This window comes from Nyctereutes procyonoides, unplaced genomic scaffold (assembly GCF_905146905.1).
Source record: "Nyctereutes procyonoides isolate TBG_1078 unplaced genomic scaffold, NYPRO_anot_genome, whole genome shotgun sequence".
Lineage (NCBI taxonomy): Eukaryota > Metazoa > Chordata > Mammalia > Carnivora > Canidae > Nyctereutes > Nyctereutes procyonoides.
Window position 1 is genome coordinate 32101703 of NW_026575051.1, and position 20986 is coordinate 32122688.

Genomic DNA, 20986 nt, shown 5'->3' on the forward strand with positions numbered 1-20986 from the left:
GTTTAAGATAAATATATAAATCTTTCAACAATTGTTTTTCTTCAAATCTTAACCACAAGGCAAGAAACACCAAGACTATTATTGTCCTGCACTGTAAATATGACAATTGGCACAGAAGATTTTAGTGTCAGTATGGAATAGCCAAATATAGGCTCTTTGTTTTTTATGCTTTCTTCTTGTCTAGAATTATGGTCCTTGTAGACTTGCTTTTTAAAAAATTCCAGTTGTTCTCCATTAACACAATTCACTGATTCACCAAAGATAAAAGTCTTTTTGTTTACTTGATAGAAAATCCAGTTAATTATCAAAATGTTTCCAAATAGCTGCAGATATATTTTCCAGGTACTGTACCTCCTGAAATCCTTTTTTCTGTGCTGAGAAATATTCATTATGAAATCTAGCCTCGGGATCCCTGGGTGGCGCAGCGGTTTGGCGCCTGCCTTTGGCCCAGGGCGCGATCCTGGAGACCCAGGATCGAATCCCACATCGGGCTCCCGGTGCATGGAGCCTGCTTTTCCCTCTGCCTATGTCTCTGCGCCTCTCTCTCTCTCTCTCTCTGTGACTATCATAAATAAATAAAAATTAAAAAAAATTGAAATCTAGCCTCATCATTCCTCCCTGAAAGTGTTGGACAAATAGTTAAACTAATTCATGTAGATTGCCTGAATACATTTTTAAGATTTTGTAAAAATCAAACAGAGTATTTGGAATCAAGTGGAATTTCTCCTGCAAAACTTTCTGAATTAGAAGTAATAGTAGCACTAAATGTGTCAGAGAATCTAGCACTTATATTATGGCATTTATATGATCATTAAAATGACTTTGAATTTACTGAAGAATTTTTATGCTTTTCTGTTTTATGTTTCTTCCGAATAGCTTTGACTGATTCATAAAGCTGACATCATTCTCTAGGGTAGAAATGCCCTTAATCCATTGTCATATTTGGGAATTTGGTAGTTTAAAGTACTGATTTTGTATGTGCATGTTATGAAAAAAGAGTTAGATTTCTTTTATATCTCCTTCAAGCAATCAGATAGTGAATTTTGAAGAGAAATTTAACAGAAGTTGCTTTTCGATATTTCATTGTCAGACAAAAATATCCTTGACAGCTACACTCTGAAGGTCTGAAAATAGTTGTTAGCGTGGACCGGTTAAATGAATGTTTAGTATTACCAAGTGCCACTTTCATATGTTATATATGCTAGTATTTAGAAATAGATTTGAAAAAAAAAAAGTCTTCATGTGACAGGCAGGATCCTAGAAGGCAATATTTCTAACATACTATTTATTTACCTTTATAAATTGTGCTGCTTTAACAGTTGCCTTGGGGCACAAACAGAAAATTAGCACATACCTGTTTTCTGACGTTAGTTCTTTTGATTTTTTCATTTTCTGCAAACAGATACCTTTTCTTAGTGTTTTTCCCCAGAGTAGATTTCTGTATAGCAAATAGTAATCATCTGGCAGACACTAGACTCATTACCAATTTTTGATTATTACTATGTCACTCTATGGCTTATAGCTATTCTTAACTGAAAAAGGAGGAACCTGGAGCATTTTTATCTAAAGAATCTAACTTTTTCCATGTTCTGTCTCCTTCAAGGAGAGATAAGCTGGATGATTTAGTTCTAAATATTTATTCAGTTCTTTAAGAAAAGATGATAAGACTCAATTTCACTGAGTCTATGCTTGTATTGATGTGTTTGAAGGGAAAAAGAAGAAATTATCTTGCTCATTTAGATCAGGCAACTCCTCATTCTTTTTTTTCCCAGTAAATCTCAGATTTAGAAATATTTAGAATCAGAGGATAGAAAAGAGATAAGAGTTCATCCTCCGCTCCCTAAATTCACAGCTCTAGTGGCTATATCATCAGGATTAGAACATGAATCCTGGAGAAAAAGAAGTTGACAAAGGTCTCCTTATTGTACAAGTTGGCCAGAACTCTGGGGTAGTGACTAAATCCTGTGTCACTTTCCAAATCTTGCAATAATGACTTATGACATGGGTGAGAGGAGCTGAAAACAATAAGCTCAGTTTTCTTCTGGCCAATATGTATACTATGCACATCTTACAGCAGAACTGTGACAGGATATTTTATGTTGGTGCTTTTCAAAAGTAAAGATAGTTCATTAAGGTGTTTACTGTGGTTGTTTGCATGATGGCACTTCAGTAAAACCGGGGATATGCAACATCGTCTCTACTTTGTTTTTTAATCCAATAAAACAGATTATAATAAACTAGAAGGAGGGTATCAGTCCTGTGAAGTCAAAACAACAAAATACGAATAAAATGACCTTGCTATTGACTGGGATAAGAAGCTACTTGTGATAATATCTGTCAATAGCTTGTTAGGAGCCTAATGAGCCACAGGAAGTAGAAAGGACATGATAATATGAAGGCATCATATGATCAGAATAGCTATCAGTTGATTTGTGTGTTATTCATTTATTCGTGTTTACTCACTTGTTTAATAAAGGATTTAATGTTCTTCAAATTTCCTTGTGATATGTGTGTCTTTACTTAGAATCCAATTGTGACTGCCTATTAAGGAAATTTGGCTTTTCAAAGTGATCTTCGTCTTTTCTAAGACAACCAGAAAAAGCACTTGTATTATCTTTTTTTTGTTTCATTGTGTGTTGTTTTTACAACAGGGCACATAGTACTTGAAGGGAGACAAGAAATATTTTCCCCAGTATGATCTCTTCCATGAGACATAAAGGGAAAATCCCAAATCCATTCCAGTCAAAAGATCATTGAGTAATCTCATTTCCACAATGTTTAAAGTTATTATGAAGATGATGCCATACCAAGTAATAAATCCCCCTTGAAAGACACGTACACATAGTTCGTAGCAGTGAAAATAAATCTGCCCTCTGGCAAGAATTACTGATTTTCAGCCAGATGCAGCCCTGGTGAAAACTGAGGAGTTCCCAGCACTCTCCCCTATAGATTATGGCAAGTGGGGACACCTGGGTGGCTCAGCAGTTGAGCATCTGCCTTCGGTTTAGGGCGTGATCTGGGGTCTCAGGATCAAGTCCCACATCGGGCTCCCTGCATGGAGCCTGCTTCTCCCTTTGCCTGTGCCTCTGCCTCTCTCTCTCTCTCTCTCTCTCTCTCTCTGTGTGTGTGTGTGTCTCATGAATAAATAGATAAAATCTTTAAAAAAATGATTATGGCAAGTGATAAATGTCTGTGACATCAAGTCTGGGGTCACCAGTATATGTGTGAAGAAGTAAACAAAAGTAAATAAAATGGGTATTAAATTAAAACAATGAGAGTTACCATTTCAAAGTTGATTGCCTATATAGACAGTATCTGGTCATTACCAAGAGAGAAGAAAATTAATAGGTTTTTTCCCCTCCTACAGGTTCAGGATGCATTTAGATGCCGATTGAGAAACTGTCAGGATCCCATCAATGCTGATTCTTCAAGTTCTTTTCCTAATGGGCACGCTCAAATAATGGTGAGCTTTTATTTTCTTTCTTATTGGTGATTTAAGTCATGATTTGTGACAGGAATAAAAAAAAATATTCTTACTACTAAAATAGTATCCAAGTCCCATTTTGAGTGACTTTGGCTTTAGTTCATTAACAGATTTATAGATACTGGATAACCATTCTGTCTCGATGGTTTAGGAGTCCTGGATCTGCTACTGGCCCCCTGATGTGTTGAGTGTGGGGTTTGTATGCAACACCAGAGCATATTTGCACCTATGCACAGAATGAGGGAAAATAATTTATCCACAGGAAGCATGTTTACAGGGCAGAACACTATGGACCTGCACTTCTGTTCATAAAGCAATGGTTCTTAGCCTTGGCTGTGCATTAGAATCCACACTCCAGACAAGTGAAATCAGAATCTCTGGGGAGGGGGTGGGGACCCAGGTCTTGGTGATTCCAATATGCAGCCCAAGATTAGAACCACCGCCCTAAGGTAGAAGGGCATAGCCACAATTCCAATCAAAGGTCAGTCATTGTATACAAGCTCAATTGTTGAGATTAAGCGATACTTTAGACATAAACACTTCGGTGTCTTTGAGAAATGAGCTAAAATTCAAACTATGATTTATTAAAAGCAGGGCTTAAATGGAAATTTCTTTTACAATATGCTCAATTTACTATGAATGGTTTTGGATTAGGCAACATAAAATAGTTGAAATGATATACTAATAACAGGCTTGAGAAGGAATTATCAACTCTGTATTGAAACAAATAAATACTGAAATTTCTAACTTAAAATATAAAATAAATTTTAGAATTTCTAAATGATATCTTCCAGTATATGACTGAAAGAACTCGATTAAGATGGACTAATTTAATGTTAAAAAAATTAACTGATCGTTTAAAAGTTTGTGGGAAATATGGGGATGATAGCAGGTTGTAGACCAGATTAGTATTGTTTTATCTTCAATTTTAATTCCTAATTCTAAAAGTCTTTTGTCAATTTGAATGAAAATGGATCATTAGAAGAGCCTAGTTTGACTATTAAGGGTTTGACAAAGCTGTATTATAAGATACTACATTATAAACAATATATTCAAAGTGAATATATTACAAATACAAATAGCAAAGACATTTATTTAAATATGTTCATAATCATGCACATAGTTTTTTTATTGTGGTTTAAAGAATTGCCTTGAAACTCTATCCTTTTATATATGGTGTCAGTCTCCTGACTGAAGATGACAATGGGTAATGTATTGCTTTATTAAAATTTTATACCATTTTTCCATTGTTTTAATTCAACATTTGGTCTCTAGGAAATAGGCATGAAAACAATTCAGTTATTCCCTGAGAAACTTTTTTTACACAAAACAATAATCTGGTACTGCCTAGTCAGATATCTATAAACTTCAGTTAATCTAGTGCATAAAAGTCACTTGAGGTCTTCATTAAATGGTGATCCTATACCTTATTATTTGTTGTTACAGACAGACTTTGAAAAGGATGTAGACATTGCCTGTCGATCAGGTAAGAATATTTGGATTTCGAAAATATCATTAGGGGGATCCCTGGGTGGCGCAGCGGTTTGGCGCCTGCCTTTGGCCCAGGGCGCGATCCTGGAGACCTGGGATCGAGTCCCACGTCGGGCTCCCAGTGCATGGAGCCTGCTTCTCCCTCTGCCTGTATCTCTGCCTCTCTTTCTCTCTGTGTGTGACTATCATAAATAAATAAAAATTTTAAAAAATATATCATTAGGGATGTTAAATCATTTTATGATTTTGATTTTAAAGACAGTGCTGCAGTTTACACATCACGTATTCACGTAGATTAATAAATAGAACCTTTCAAAGGGAAGCATTGTAATAGCAAATTGTGGTGGAGGGGAGAGAGTAGGGGGTGAAGGAAAAATGAGGATTGGCAGAGAAACTAAGAATGGTTAATAGGAAACACAGTGACAACAGAAAAGTGAGGACTTGGAAACGTAAGACTTCTGCTCCACTGCTTACTGGTTGTCAGGTGTAAGGCCAGTTTGGCCTCTTTTTGCCTCACTTTCATCATTTGTGGAATATTGGTTGTTGCAAGGTTGAAGTACATCCTGTGTGTTTGTGTGTATCATAGCTGCTGCCATTGCTACATTCTTAGTGGGGCCCAAGAAGAAACCATGCAGCACTCTCTGCCGTAGAGGGCTGGGGTCCTGGGAACAATGTCTGTCCTCAGTCTGGGGCTAAATTCTCACCCGGGGTAGATGACTCAAGAGTTTGAAAGGAATCTCTTCATTTTTGGATAATTCCAGCTGTTGCAAATGCTTCTTTCTGTTGGAATATATAATATACCTTATTTTTACCTTGTATTCATTGACTTTAGTGCTGCCTACTAGAATAAGAGTGGCTATCTATTTCATCTAAGTATCCAGATGTTTGGAGGCAAATGTCCAATCCAAGCCGTTTTTTTCCAGACCAAACTGTGGTTCCTCATTTATTCCTCATAGCACCCTCCTGAGCAGCCATGGCGCCCACGTAGCCTCCAATTTGTTAATAATTTTTAGATTGTGCCCAAATGTCAGCAATTCTCACAGTTGGCTCTTTATTTATATTAATGTTATCGACATTTGCATCTCATTTCATAGCACCTGGTACATTACTACTTGCAATTTGTTGTCATCTGAAATCCCTAAGACTTTTTTTAGTAGTTGTCAGAATTTTACTGGCAGAGGATTATCTAAAGGTTCTGGAATTTTTTCCTTGAAGAAAAATCTAGCCTTGCATTTATCTCTATTTGCTATTTTGCTAGTATCAGGTTAGCATTCTGTCCGTTTGAAATTTTTTGGGTATTGAAAGTTTGATAAGAATACCTTCTAAATATTTATTCAAACTGTCAATAAAGGAGTTGGATGGGAAGGCGGTGAGTATAGAACCCTGCTTTGGTTATAGGGCACCTCCCACCCACCCCACACTGATTCCCTTTAAGTATACTTTTCAGATTCAGCTCATAACTATAAAACATCTTTGCAGGCTCTGAGATTACAGAATTGTCATAATCACAAGACAATGAGAGACTAAGTTCATATTCTCATTTCTGAATTCAGTGAAAATACTCTATGAAGAGTATGGTCATAGCAGAGTAGTAGAAAAACTGTCATAACTTAGCAACCCATAGTAGGCCTGGGGGTAGGGTATTAGGAATCACTCTTTCATGTTTAATATCTAGAGAAATATTGCTAAGAAACAATCTTTTTTTTTTTTTTTTTTTTTTTGCTAAGAAACAATCTTGTGAGTGTTTGGTTTCCAAAGTCTACCACTTCTGTTTTTGGAAAACTGATAAAACATTTTCCTTTGCTCTATCTGCTCTCCATAATTTCTCAAAGATCACTAGCCATGGTGCCAGGTTCTACATCTGTATTCTAAGATGGATGTGACTTGTCTGGGGTCCAGAAGCCTGACTTTCTTTAAAATAATTAGGTATTCATTTAATTCCTATTTTCCTACATTTAATTAGTTTCCTTTCAGCCTTTTTTGGTGTACTCTTTATACAGTTCTTCTTGATAGAGAACCAAAAGAGGAAAAAAATGGTTCTGTCCAGACCTACAATGTTAGCATTACCTGGGAACTTGTTAGAAGTGCAGATTTTCAGGCCCTCCCCCAGACCTACTGTGGGGTGGGGTACAGTTATCAGTGTTCTCACAAGCCATCCAGGTAGTCTGATGCATGTGATGCTGGAGAACCATTGTATTAGACCATCCTCCCCAAGCCTGCTCTTTTGTTAAATATACTCCATCTCCCCAGACTTCATTTCATTCTGGGATTTAGTACTCCTAATACAGCCCAGGACCATTATCTTATTGGAAAATATTTTTGTGGTGTTTTCATTTTTTTTGTCTGTGCCCTTTTTAACTCAGCTCATCAGGAGCTTGCCTCTGAGTTTTTCTAGAGGCCTCCTGTTCAATTCAATTTTAAAGCTTCAATTCATGGACTCTGAGTTTTGTTGACTCCAAATTTTGTTGAAATTCACTTTCCCAAAGGGTGGAATATATACTGATTATGCAAAATATATAGGCGTTTTTTGTCTTGCTGTGTTGTGTTTGCATTTTGCCTTTTACAACGTAATTTCTCATAAAAGTCTCATCACTTCAACATCATGTTTGTATGTGTAAGTGATATGAATTTGTTTATGTTTCCATTCAAAATTTAGATATCCATTTTAAACAAGTCCAAGAGGCAGACATATCTCACATATGGAGTATACACTACTTCATAAGAATTATATTTCCCCAAATACTTAAGATACACAATTTTTCAGTAAAGATAGCTGTGTCATGTGATAAAAATATGGTAACTCTAACTGCAAATCATATTAATGATGCAAAATAAACATATCTTGTACAAATACAGACAATAAAATCAATATTCAGTACCAAACTTGACTTTATAGTTTCTAATATATTTATAAAAGTATAAAATTATGTATGTCCTTAAAGTAATGTGACTGGTTCCCATAATGGGCCTTTAAATTGTACTGCTTTAAATTTTGGATTAGTTTTTGCATGCAGTTAAAGATTTAAAATATTCTTCCCTGAATTTGGAGGTTTTTTTAAAGTATTTTATTTATAATGTCATTAAGTCTGTTAATTTAACATGCTTTGCCCTGTAATGTTTTTAGATAATTTTTTTCTGGCAACTGCAATTCATTACTGATCTGAGGTTGGGAAATAACTTTTTTTAATTGAATTATTCTGCTTTTTAAAATAATAAATACAAAAACTTACAACCAAATTATGGATTAATAAAAAAATGTAGATACAGATTTAACAGGATTTTTAGTGTCTGAAATAAAGAGACCTAATACAGTAATGAAATACAGTATCTCTAAAGATAAAAGATACTCCATGAATGATGCATTTTTTTGAATGATGCATGTTTGAAATCATTTTGAAGTCTTCTTTGTAGTTGGGAAAGATGTAATCTGTTTTTTTAATCTCTGCTTTAATGAATAATCATGATGCTATTGGAAAATTGAATAAAAATGGGTAAAATTCAATGTATCTGAAATTTTCATTAGGAAACAACAAACTAAATATTTTTTTTCAAACTAAATATTTTATAGTCATCTGCCTAAAGAAATTTTTGGCAACAATTGCTCTGCTTTGTAGGTAGAGCAGAGAGTTAAGTGCACATGTTAAGCCACCTTGCACACAGTGCTTTTCTGTTTTCTTTCAGTACCAAAACTACCAAGAATACTTCTTCAGAATTTCATTCTTCCCTACCTCAAAATTGATATTTGTTTACAGCTAAGCATTCCTCAAGTCATTCTATTATTATCTATTAAATATGACTTTCTTCTCATATAGAGACAAGAAAAATGCTAAAGTACATTTTAATTAAAAATTCTGAATTCTTTTGTTAGTTTATTTTGGTTTGGTTTGGTTTATGTTTTCATTTCCACCACCACCCCCTTACTGCCAGTTATCATGCATTTTGAATTTTTCTAAGTCATTATTTTTCAAGCTTTAAATTGGATAGAGTTTTCAGAAGCTCATACAGTTTTTTCCTGCTTAAAATCAGTGGCAATTTTAATACCCCCTCGAGGGCATTCGAGCATATGGATTGATCTTGTAAAGAAATTCTTTTTTTTTTTCCCCCACATGGAACTGAAGATGGTAAATACTTTTGAACCCTGTATCTACCTTGACCATATGGACTTCACAGATAAATGCTCATTAATTTTCAACATGCATAATTTTGGAGGAATTTCTAATGCAGTAGGATGAAATTCTCATTGATTACCTCTTTCAAGAAGTATTTTAATGAATAGAACTTGTAGAATTCTTTAGGGGAAAAGCCTTTGAGAGAAAGTCAAATTCATGTGAAATATATCCATGATTTCATTAAACTCTTTGCAATAGCTTGATGGAGAAACTTCTCTGGTATCTGTCTTTCCTCTGGAAAGCTATGCATATAGTATTGAGATTTTTGGAAGTCCATTAGTCAACTTTCAGATATGTTTTAGCTATGAACTACCTGAGATCTATGAAGGCATGTCAGAATCAATAAAGAGTGATTGAGTAATCTGAGCCATATACAAACAATAGATATATAATGTTTTAAATATTATTTTTTTAATTTTTTCAGGAAATTGTTTCATAGAAAGATGGCAAAATGCAGTAGTGAAAAAATAAAAACACATTAACTTTCTTTTATGAATTTGTATATCCTAATTTACAGTTCTTCATAAGGATATTGGTCCTTGCCGAGCAGCAACAATAACAGGAACACTCTCTAGGATTTCTCTAAATGATGATGAAGAAGAAAAGGGAACAAATCCTGAAGGGCTTAGCTATTCCACACTGCCTGGAAACGTCATTTCCAAAGTCATTATCCAGCAACCCACGGGTATGCATATGCCCATGAGTATGAATGAGCTGGGCAATCAGTGTTTGAAAAAAGAAAACAGTGAATTGCGAAGAACTGTGTACTTATGTACCGATGACAATTTGAGAGGAGCTGATATGGACATAGTCCATCCTCAAGAAAGAATGATGGAAAGTGACTATATCGTGATGCCCAGAAGTTCTGTAAATACCCAGCCATCAATGAAAGAGGAAAGCAAAATGAATATTGGTATGGAAACCTTGCCACATGAAAGGCTATTGCACTACAAAGTGAATCCGGAATTCAACATGAATCCACCTGTCATGGACCAGTTCAATATGAACTTAGATCAACACCTTGCACCCCAGGAACATATGCAGAATTTGCCCTTTGAGCCTCGCACAGCTGTGAAGAATTTCATGGCCTCTGAGTTGGATGATAATGCAGGACTATCAAGAAGTGAAACTGGGTCAACGATATCAATGAGTTCATTAGAGGTAAGCAATAGAATAAACCTTTTCTTGATATTTGAAATATTTGATATTTAAGAAATTGAATCATATGACACTGAGGAAGAAGAGTGACTCTTTGCAGTTATGTATCATCCAAAAATTTTTGGCATGTTGGGATTAAGATTCAAGACATACTTTTTTTTTTTCCAGTGGTACATCAGAATGCTCTTTTTCAAGATCATGTTTTGAAAAAGGAGCCCTCTATATTTAAAAGGATATCAGTCATAATTATTTCAAATGGGAACCAAGTAGAACACTCATAAAGATGAAAAATAGAAGGTCCTCCTGATGTTTCTCAGGTACCAGAGATAATATTTTGGTGGCTAAAATAGCTCCTGGATGGTATTACATTTTAAGCCCAAATCTGGATCTTCTGTGTGAAGGCATCCATTAAAAAAAAAAAAATTGGAATGTTTCTGTGGAGTCTTCCATTACTCTGATTATAAACTCTATTTTTATGTTAGATCAATATCTTTCAGAGTAAATGTTTTGCTCTCAGCCCTTGCATAATGACGACCAGTAAAATTTTTTATCTTAAATTGTGAACTCTTGGGAGAAATGAACATTGATCGATTAAGAGTCAGGACTCTGAGGTCCGACCACATGACTTTTCTATAAAAGCAAAGTCCCCTCAGTTTCTTTTCTACTCATAAAGTGAAGTTCACAATAGTCAACAGTTGTCAATATCATTCATATTAAATTACAATCAATCAAGTAAGATCTAAGGAATGTGTCTTATTTTTTTATTTCCACATATCATGTTACTGTTTTGTATGTGACTTTTATATTTTGTACCTTGAAATTTTGCTGTAAACCTACTGCTGATATATTACAATGTGTCTTTAGTATACAATGCAATACGTGCACTCTTTTGTGTGTATTGTGAATTGTTTTAATATGATAGATCATTTCATAAGACACTATGTGAGAAAGACACTATAACTGGTTGCTTACCCTTTCCATCAGAAATATGCTGATCATTATATGTTCTAGTGTTCAAAAGTGCCCAGAGGCAGTTGTCCCCCCTTTCTCCTCACAAACCCATTCCTTCTAGTAGGTAAACATGAAGAGAGATCTGGTAAGGCTAGAGCAATTTGGTGAGTAGTGTGATTGTGACTTTTTTTCCCAACTGGATCAAGAAACTTCTAGATGGGAAAAATGGGAAAGTAGATGGGATCTAGAATAAATCCCTAGATTCTAGATCAATCTTAAACAGAATAGGGTTTCTGAGATGAATCATCTCTCAGAACCAAAAGCATGAGACAGTGAGGCCAAGTTAATTCTAGAGTGGCAGGAACTCTCACTACCACTAGACAAAAGTGTCCTGTCCTTCTGAATTAGCAGAATAACTACTATTTCTCTTTTTCTAAGTTGTGTATCCCAGAGACTAGGAGGTCTATTACAGTATGGCCACATAAGTACAAACTACATATTTATGCAAAATCACAAACGTTTCAAAAGGATTTTCACTGAGTTGTGAGTATAATAATATAACATCATGAGTAATCATAATTCTGATGTACTACTTGAAAATCATAATGACCATATGAGTCTTCTCTATAGAATGACTATTTAAAATGTGCTAAAGGGGTTAGAATAAAATTGCATTAAAATATCTTACTTAATATAAAAATGCTTTACATCTAAAAGCCTAAAATCCTTTCTGGGTTTGATATTGTATAGGTTGTGTGTACTTGAACAATAGACTAAATTTCCAAGTGTTCCTCTGTTCAGTTTGCAATTTTCCAAATCTCCATATCCTTATTATTAAGTATAAGCATCATATATAACTGTGATTCAGCCAAAAGATCTGCATTTAAATAACTTAGAGATCACAAGGCTTACATCTTGAAAAGGAAGAAAATTCAGGATTCAGAATGAAAATTCGGTTCCTCATTTTCATTCTTTAAAAGAGTTCAATAGTAATTGCTTATGGTGACCATTTTAGGAGACAGCTGAAAGAAAATATGTAGATGTGGGAATTAATAATAAAAATTAGCATTTATATAGCATTTTTCATTAGCAGATCCTCAAATCACCTTAAAAACATGAATTAATTAATCTTCACAACACCTCTGTGCAATGGATAAGTTGTTATAATCCTTAAAGTAAAGTAATTTATTCAAGGTTACAGAGCAACTGCATAGTACATCCAGGAAAAGAATCTTTCTGTCCTGATCAATTTTATGCTGTCTAAAAGAGACAGTAATGTGTCTGGACATTAGCAGGAGAGCAACTTTAAAGTTAGTTTTAACCCTTGCAGACACATGGTCTTATGGTGAATAAAGACACAAAATGGATAAAACATAGGTATCACAACTAGCAGATTTTGGAGATAGAACTGTGACCCATGAAGATGAAGTCGATGGTGCAGCTTTCCTTATGAGCAGGGGGACGCATTGTCAAATGGAGTTATCAACTCTGCTAGACTGTATCTGCAGGGCCAGCCAGTGGGGAAGATGACATCCTGACATCATAGAAAAAGCCAAAAGATGACTGGAGTATCTACATAAAGAGAGGATCAACAGTGGCCAGGAGGTGCCTGGAGTCTTAGAAGACAACGTGAAGAGACACAAGTGGGTGAAAATGTATTTGACATGAGGCCCAAGCCATAGAATAATTTGAGTCATCTTCCACTCTGAGCAAGAAGAAAGTTCAAAACCGCAGGAACATCCAGCCCGGGAAGCTGCAGCGGCAAAGGATGCCCAGGTGCATCTGGATCCTTTCAAGAATAGAATAAAAGCGATGTTCATGTTAATTCAGGAAGTTTCTTCCAGAGAAGTGGGTATTCATAAATTGCCATGGTGGGAGGTGGAGTTGGGGAGAGAAGGAAAAGAAGATAAAAGCTACCAGTTTGTAGCACAGCATGTGGTAGGCATAAGGAAGAGGGAAGGCAAGAAAAACCAAAGTTTGAGGGAGAGAAAACGAAAGCCAAAGAGTGGGTAAGCGTGTAGTACTTATTCATATAAGTGGGAGGCAACGAAGAAGGAGGGAGGCTCCCCAATCCTGAAAGCAGTGCCAGAAGAAAAGGTTCTAGGCTCCAGGGGAGTTTGTTTAGCTAACCTCCAGTTATTGAGTATAAAAAAGTTTGATGAATGCACAAAGTTTCTTGGCATAACAGCTTATCCAGATTTTCTCCCTGCCTAATATTATCTTCTTTTTTTCTTCTTCTTCTTTTTCTTATAATGTGTTATCTTCCATCTTCCAAACTGTATCCATTCTCAGAATGGGCTTGATGAGCAATTCTGAAAATTTTAGTTTCTGAAAGATTCAGTTTCCACAACAATAGGATAATTGCAATTTTAATATGGTAGAAATCCTCACAATGGCTCCAGCCCTCAATATCCTCTAAGTGCTTTAAGGTTAAGAAGAATAGAACTGTCAGAGGTGCCTGGGTGGCTTAGTCAGTTAAGTGTCTGACTCTTGATTTTCGCTCAGGTCATAATCTTGCAGGTCATGGGATCTAGCCCCACATCGGGCTCCTTGCTCAGCATGGAGTCAGCTTGAGAATTTCTCTCCCTCTCCTTTGCCCCCTCCAAAATAAATAAATAAATATTTTTAAAATATTTTAAAACTGAAGAATAAAACTGTCAGCACTTAAGTCATGCACCTTCAATTAATGAAAAAAATGTGTTGATTATTTGGTGTGTATATAAAGCAAGTAACCACTAGGTGCTATGGAGCAGGTAGGGAAAATATTGAGGTATCGTAGTTCTCAGGTCGTTTTGAGGACTATGAAACAGTTTCAATTTTGGATTGTGGTTCTATTTATTCTTTGAAAAATTTTAGGTATTATAAGAAAATGGGTCAGTATTTGCTTTCAACCTTTGGAACAGTGGCATTTATTCCAAAGCCTGTAGCTGTTATATTTAAATAATAAACATTTCCTCACTCAAAAATCTTCCCAGTTTGTATGCATGTCCTGGGCCTGTTTGGCACATGGCCCATTCTGCACCTTTTCCCCCTGTGTCGCTCAAGGTTGATGCAGGTTCCTGTACTTCTGGGATATCCCAAAATATCCCTGGATATTTCTCCCCTGCACATTCTGCTTTGGATACCATTTTGTGTTTCTTTAGTGACAGTTCCTTAATGCTTCCAGCTTTGCCCAGGTGCCTCTGGGCTTAAGTCACAATGCCATGTTCCTTTGTCCAGCCTGGGGGGATAGTTACTTCTGCTAATCTCTAGGTTACCTTGGCAATCCTGTATGTGGCTTCTCAGCTTCACTATCACTAGAATTCTTATGAAACAGTTTGCTTAGAGGTAAATACGTTAAGTGGTTCCTCTTATTCTCCTGACAAATTGTGTCTTAATTTTACTTCTTTATGCAGAAACCCTTAATGACTAGTCAGAGTTAGATAGTAGATTACAAAATGGTTTTATCAAGAGCAGAAAGTTTTGCTACTCTAGCTTTTCTGACCCTTTCAGTATAAATTTAACTATATATCTGAAAACATTGTCAGATAAGTCTCCCTCAATTTGTAAATGGATAGAAAGGGACACCATTCTAGCCTCTATTTTTATACTCCAGTTTTCTATACATGAATTATAGAACTCTCACCATAATGGTTTTTAAAGGTAAAACATGTTAGCTATAATGTCACATCACAGTTACCTCCCATAAAGCTCTGGTGAGGACCAAATTAGATAATGTATGTGAAAACCCTTTGAGAATTATAAGAAGCACTTTAGATGTAAGTTTGTGTTGTTATTATTTCATTACCATTATATCTTGAATTTCTGCAAAGAAGCTTCAATGCTGTACTGCTAAATCAGTATTTAGGGCTTAGGCAAAATATTATAGCCTCACTTGGGAGCTTGGAGACTCTAACAGGAACCATTATAGAACTGATCATTGTGCAGAAGTCACTTTTCCTTTTTTTACATTTTTTTCTCACATAGCTGTGGTGAGAGGAGGGCTTGTTCTTCTTTGGTGTTTTGTTTTTGCTCCTAGATTTGAGAATTTTGTCTTTTATGCAAGCATGCAAACAAAATTAGCTGCAATAAGTCATTTTTCAAAATTAATTATCCTCAGGTTTTATTTTCACAGATATTTTGAATGGATTTAGTATCAAAGCTTTCTCATTGAGTGTGTTCATTGTTCACTCTGTAATAAAACTTTTAATGGCAGTCATATCATACTGCCATTTATTAGTCACTGCAATTTATTCCTTGCAGCAAATTTTCTAGTGTTTGGTCCAGTTTAATTTAAGTGACACAAACAATGAATTATTCCCTTTGAGAAACTATTCATCATTTTAGAGGATTTAGATATGGAGAGATGCCTCAATGCATAAAGTTGCTAAGCATTCCTCTGTATAGCCTCATGCTCTTGTGCATTTCCTTACTCTTAAATTTCCCTGTTTTTTTTTTTAACTTCCATTAATGATAAGCCTGCATTCCCCTCAGTTGTCTTGATCCTTTTGGCTGTCAATTCATTCGTAATGGTTTTCTTTGTGTATTTAGTTTGCCTACTTATCTATATTCTCCCAAAGAATGAGAAAAACAACAAAAAACAAAAACAAGAAGTAAGTCATTATTTTGGACTTGTTTAGCTGTTGTAGTGTACCTTCTTCAATTATTCATCAATAATTTTGTGAATTATTGGCCAGGCCCTTTGGTAGATGCTGAAGATATAAAAAGTGATCAAGACAGATGTGGATCCTCTCCCTGTGGTGAATAAACCCTATGGAAAACATATAGAATTAATTGGTAACAAATGAGTAATCTAAGAGTGTATTAGACTGGGTAAGGACCATGGATGTGAGGGAGAGACTTGATAAGGTGGTCTGAGTCTCTTGAAGTGCTGTATGGGGTAAAGTTAAGAAGGAACACGGCTTATGAGGACCTATCTGGAGGATGAGGGGATGTCTTAGGCAAAAGAAACTACAATACAGAGATAGAAAAGAGTTTGGAATATTTTCACAGGATTAGAAGTCCTGTGTAACAATTGGTGAGCTCCTTAAGAGATTGTCAGTCATACGAAGAAGAAACCAGATTTTGGAGAGCCTTGTAAAACAACTGAAGTAAACAAGGACTATTAAGTGAAAGATTGTCAGGATCATTTCTCCACCCATCCATCCATCTATACATCCATCCCTTTGATGGTTTGGGGGAAAGGATCAGAATCCAGTGGTACTAGGAGAGGGGATAGAGCAGAAAGTTGGAGGACAGTTAGGGAGCTACCAAAGTTATCCAGACAGAATAGGAGACTGTCTTTGATTGTAGATGTGAAAGTGAGATGGACAAGAATAGGTGGATCAAGAGAGATTTCAGAGGTGAATAGATACCAATTGCTGGTGGATTTGATATGCAGGGTGAGAGATTGGGGGGAACGAAATGTCTAAGTCTGACTTGACCAACTAGATATATGACATTTTCTGTAATGGGGAAGACTGTAATGAAGAAGAAAAGAGTGTTTGGAACTTAAAAGATGATATTTACCACCATGGAATGAATGCTATCATCCAGGAGACAAGAGGTAAAAAAGATAATTCAGGAACTCAACACTTAGAAGACAGTAAGATAAGGAAGAGCCACCAAAGGACACTTCAGAATGAGCTACAGCAAACAGGAGGGGGATAAAGAAAAGCTAAGATCATGTGCTTTCTTGAGGAAATGATTAAATTTCAAAAGCCTCTGACAGTCCAGCAAGATAAGGACAGAAAGTTGACCCTGGGAATTGACCAGATGGAGCTCATCAGAGACCTTGACAAGAATTTTAATAGAGTGTTGAGGATAGAATACAAGTTAGGGTGAATTCTAAATGGAAAATTAGGAAAAGGAAACCACATAGAAGAACTGAAAAGATTTCTTTTTATCACCCACTATGACAAAAAGGTTTATTTTTATTTTTGTATCAAGTTATTTGAGAAGTTGGGGATGTATAGACAGAGGGATTCCTATCTTCATGAAATATTTTAATACCACCCTGGCTTATTTTAAATTTAAGTGTAGCAGTTCTTCGGTTATCAACTTAATCAGAAAAATTGTTATGACTTATTTTTATTGATAGAATCTCATTTTTTAAACATATAACCGCTTTTTCTAACCAGTTTTATACCTTACAGTAACTTCCCAGAAAACTCAGAGGGACATTTGAATAAACACATAAGTCAGTCAGTTTCCACAAACTTTAAATGCTTTGAAAGACTTTCCAACATACTGCACTGTATACCAAGGATGATAAAATTGAACACTCTGGTTCTTGCATTACACCATGATTTCCCAGTGCCAGATATCTCTTTAAGAGAAACTAGATTTTGCAATGGAAGATACATCATGGAGGTACAGGTTGGCTCCTATTTGTTATTGTATCATTGCTCATAAAGTATCTCATGTTTGAATGGTTTTTTTTTTTTGAATGGTTTTTAAGTTGTTGTAGTCAACACAAATTCTTTTATATTGCCATTAGATTTTTATCTCAAATAAGTATCATATTGATTTTTTTTTCTCTTTTAAAATATAATTGATGAATAAAAGTTAATCTGCCTGACCTTACTTTATGGATAGAAGACATCTCTGTCCTCTTGGGTTGACTGGGTCCTCAAATATTATTCTTGCTAAATCACTGGTAACATTTCTAGTAACAATCAGCAAAAATATCACAGGCATCTTGGCTATAAAATATTGCCACTCTTACCACTGAGCTAGTAGTGAGAGACAGTGGATAAAACACAAGGTTTGGAGTCAGAAGATCTGAGTGTGAATCCCAACTCATTTGCTTACTACCCAGGTGAAGTAAACAGGTTATTTTAACTATTCTGGTCCTCATTGTTCCTAATTCATGGAATAGGTATAAAAAGTACTTTTCTGACCATCCCACAGGGCAGTTAGTACAAATGTTAAAGTACTTTATAAACTATGAAAGGTTGATACACTTGGTCAGTATTATGGGTCATACTTGGCCGGTATTATGGGTATACAAAATAATAGGACAAACTGCCATATTTTTCCCATTCTCTAATTTTTAAATCTTCACTGCTCATCCCCGCCACCTTCATCTTTAAGCTCTTTTGACTGAAATCTTTCATTTGTTTATTTCTTAGTCTAATCCTTCAATGCTGCTAGTTATGCTATAGCTTTATGTTAGAATTTAAATTTTATAGGACTTAGAAGGGAAGGAAATCTATTTGTAGGAGTATATCCATTTTTTTTCATATTTTATATCAGTGTAGGTGCATAGGTGACATCAGCTGTCAGAAGCGAAATCTCTTTCTGCTGTTCTTCTAGGTTTCCATCTTTTTTCTTGTTCCTAAAATATGGAACCTTTAGTGACATGCGTCCATCAGCATTCCCAGTTCTTAGGCTACACAGCTGTACATTCGGAAACAGAGCAACATACGGTTCTTAAGACCTTTGGCATAGGACCCCTCAATTCATGCAGCAGAAGGGCCTCTTACTCTGCTGGCTAGCTGAAAGTTTTTCATAAGATCTCACTAATTTTTAAATGGACTTCAAAGCTCATGATTAATCTTCTCTAATGATTGCTTAAAACTGTTCCCATTCTTGCATTTTGCTGTATTAAGAAAATAATTTTGCTTAACATATACTTACAAAGTATCCTGCTGAGTCACAGTGCCAAGAAGGCAAAGCATTCAAGAGCAGAATGGAAATACTGACATTCAGTATAGCATATCGCAGCAAAGAGTGATGCACTACATTGAAGCCTGATTTTTATACAATACAGTTAGATAAGAATAGTGGCGGGAGATGGCAAAGGAGGCCTGGGTGAAATGCCTTCCTATACACTTGTCTCCTTCCAAGATGTCACCAGGGCTAGGCTACCATGATACTAGAGACAAGATCAAAGTGATATCAACGGGCTATTTCCATTTAATAAAGCAATTTCCTCAATGCTCTCCTTGATCATACCTTGAAGACTGGACTCTGTGATCCAGCTCCACCAAAATAAAATAATTTCAAAATTTATAGATTGTTTTTTAAACAAAATCTTTCTTTTAGAATATATCCCCTTCTGTCTAGTAAAGCATGCTTTGGGGAGTTGGTTGCATAGGGAGGCTCTGGTTCTACAGTGACATTGTAACTTTAGCTACAAAAATGTTGACATGTTTTTCAATAAATGGTATTTCTGCCTGTCTGTCTAGTATTTAGCAGTTACAAGAATCAACTATCATGGATAGGATTCCCTGTTAGGTTATTGAACTTAAGGTAGGTATTGGGATAGCAGAAGAGAAAGAAAAAAAAAAGTTTGTCTTTAGGAATACATATTCGACTGCCTAAATATTACTTGTTTCTAATGTTTATTTTTTGTTTTACCCCCACTTCCTCCAAAAAAATCCAAATTAAAACAAAACAAACCTCACATGGGAAACTTGCTTTTGTTCTCTAAAAATTTAGAGGACATTTTCTATATCTACCGGATATCTCCTTCAATACCAAATCCCTATTAGCACATGTTAAGTGTACCTTTCCTACACTAATATTTATAGAATCACACTAATTTCATTTAAGTAATTTTTCCTGATTTTATCAGGCTTATTGTCTACATACTGATGTATAACTAGATCCAGGAGCTGATTAACAGAGAAGCCACAGACGAACATTGAGATATTGACATCTGCATTCATGTTTCACTAGGGTGTGGACTATTATTATTATTATTATTATTATTTACTAAATTAGAATACATACTTCAGTTTCTAAGAACCAGAAATTAGGATTTTCCGATCATGGAAAATGATCAAATACCAAAAAAAATCTGTGGTTGAGAGATACAGAACTTTAGGACTCAAACAGAAGGCCAGAGAAATTTTGGTAGAAATGCAGACTGGAGATAAACTTGTGGGAAATTTTGAGATAACTAAATGATTTTTATCATAAAAATTTTGACATATTCTTATGTGAAGGAAATACTTGTAATACAACGATGCAGGTCATTTTATTGAAGATAATAATTTTCATTTTATTTGAATGACTTAACATAACTTTATATTGGTTTTTCTCCTTTTAAAAAATCTAACAGAGAAGAAAATCACGATATTCAGACCTTGACTTTGAGGTAAGTTTCTATGGATTTTTAAAATAATTTTAATTGCTTGAATTCAAAATTGACATATAATTACTTGAAAATATTACTCTGTAGTATGTAGGAGCTCTACATTTTATTTATTTTTTTTGAGCTCTACATTTTAAAAATTAAGTGAGAAGTGAAACATTTTTAATTAAAAGCCATACTATAAAACTAGGTGTAGAAAAAAATTTTTAACTTCTAATTGACTTAGATATATGCCAAACTGAGGTATTCAGGACAAAGAATTCATTTTATAAATATTAAGACAAATGAGCAATTTATGGTGAGAGTTGGATTTGATTAATTCAGTTTGTTGTGAGGTAAGAATGTTGGTTGCTTCATTTCTCACATTTATAACAATTATATTGGTTTTACTTGAGTGACTACCTGAAGAGAGTGAGAATGCTTTAGCTGATTAGCTAGGCTTTCTCTGGGACTTGCCTTATGTACTGATTCCTATTATTAGGTTCTCTGTGATACATTCTAGATTCTTTTTTCCAATAGTAAGTGTTGGTTCAGTGTGCTCCTGTGTTCAGTAAATGCCTTTTCACAGATATAAACAAGATGAAGATGTTCATTTTCCAATTTGCATTGAATTTATATTGATGTTGTAATATCGATGCTAGAAATTACTGA

At 35.2% G+C, this 20986-nt stretch overlaps 1 protein-coding gene across 1 annotated transcript in view; it reads left to right on the forward strand.

Annotated features, from left to right (window-relative positions):
• The window catches only part of ADGRB3 (adhesion G protein-coupled receptor B3), a 705508-nt gene that overhangs the window by 659173 nt on the left and 25349 nt on the right, over positions 1-20986 (forward strand). Inside the window, exons 26-29 of the mRNA XM_055329612.1 lie at positions 3368-3463; positions 4931-4970; positions 9662-10305; positions 20303-20338. Coding sequence (XP_055185587.1) covers positions 3368-3463; positions 4931-4970; positions 9662-10305; positions 20303-20338 — 816 coding nt within the window. The remainder of the gene's footprint in view (positions 1-3367; positions 3464-4930; positions 4971-9661; positions 10306-20302; positions 20339-20986) is intronic.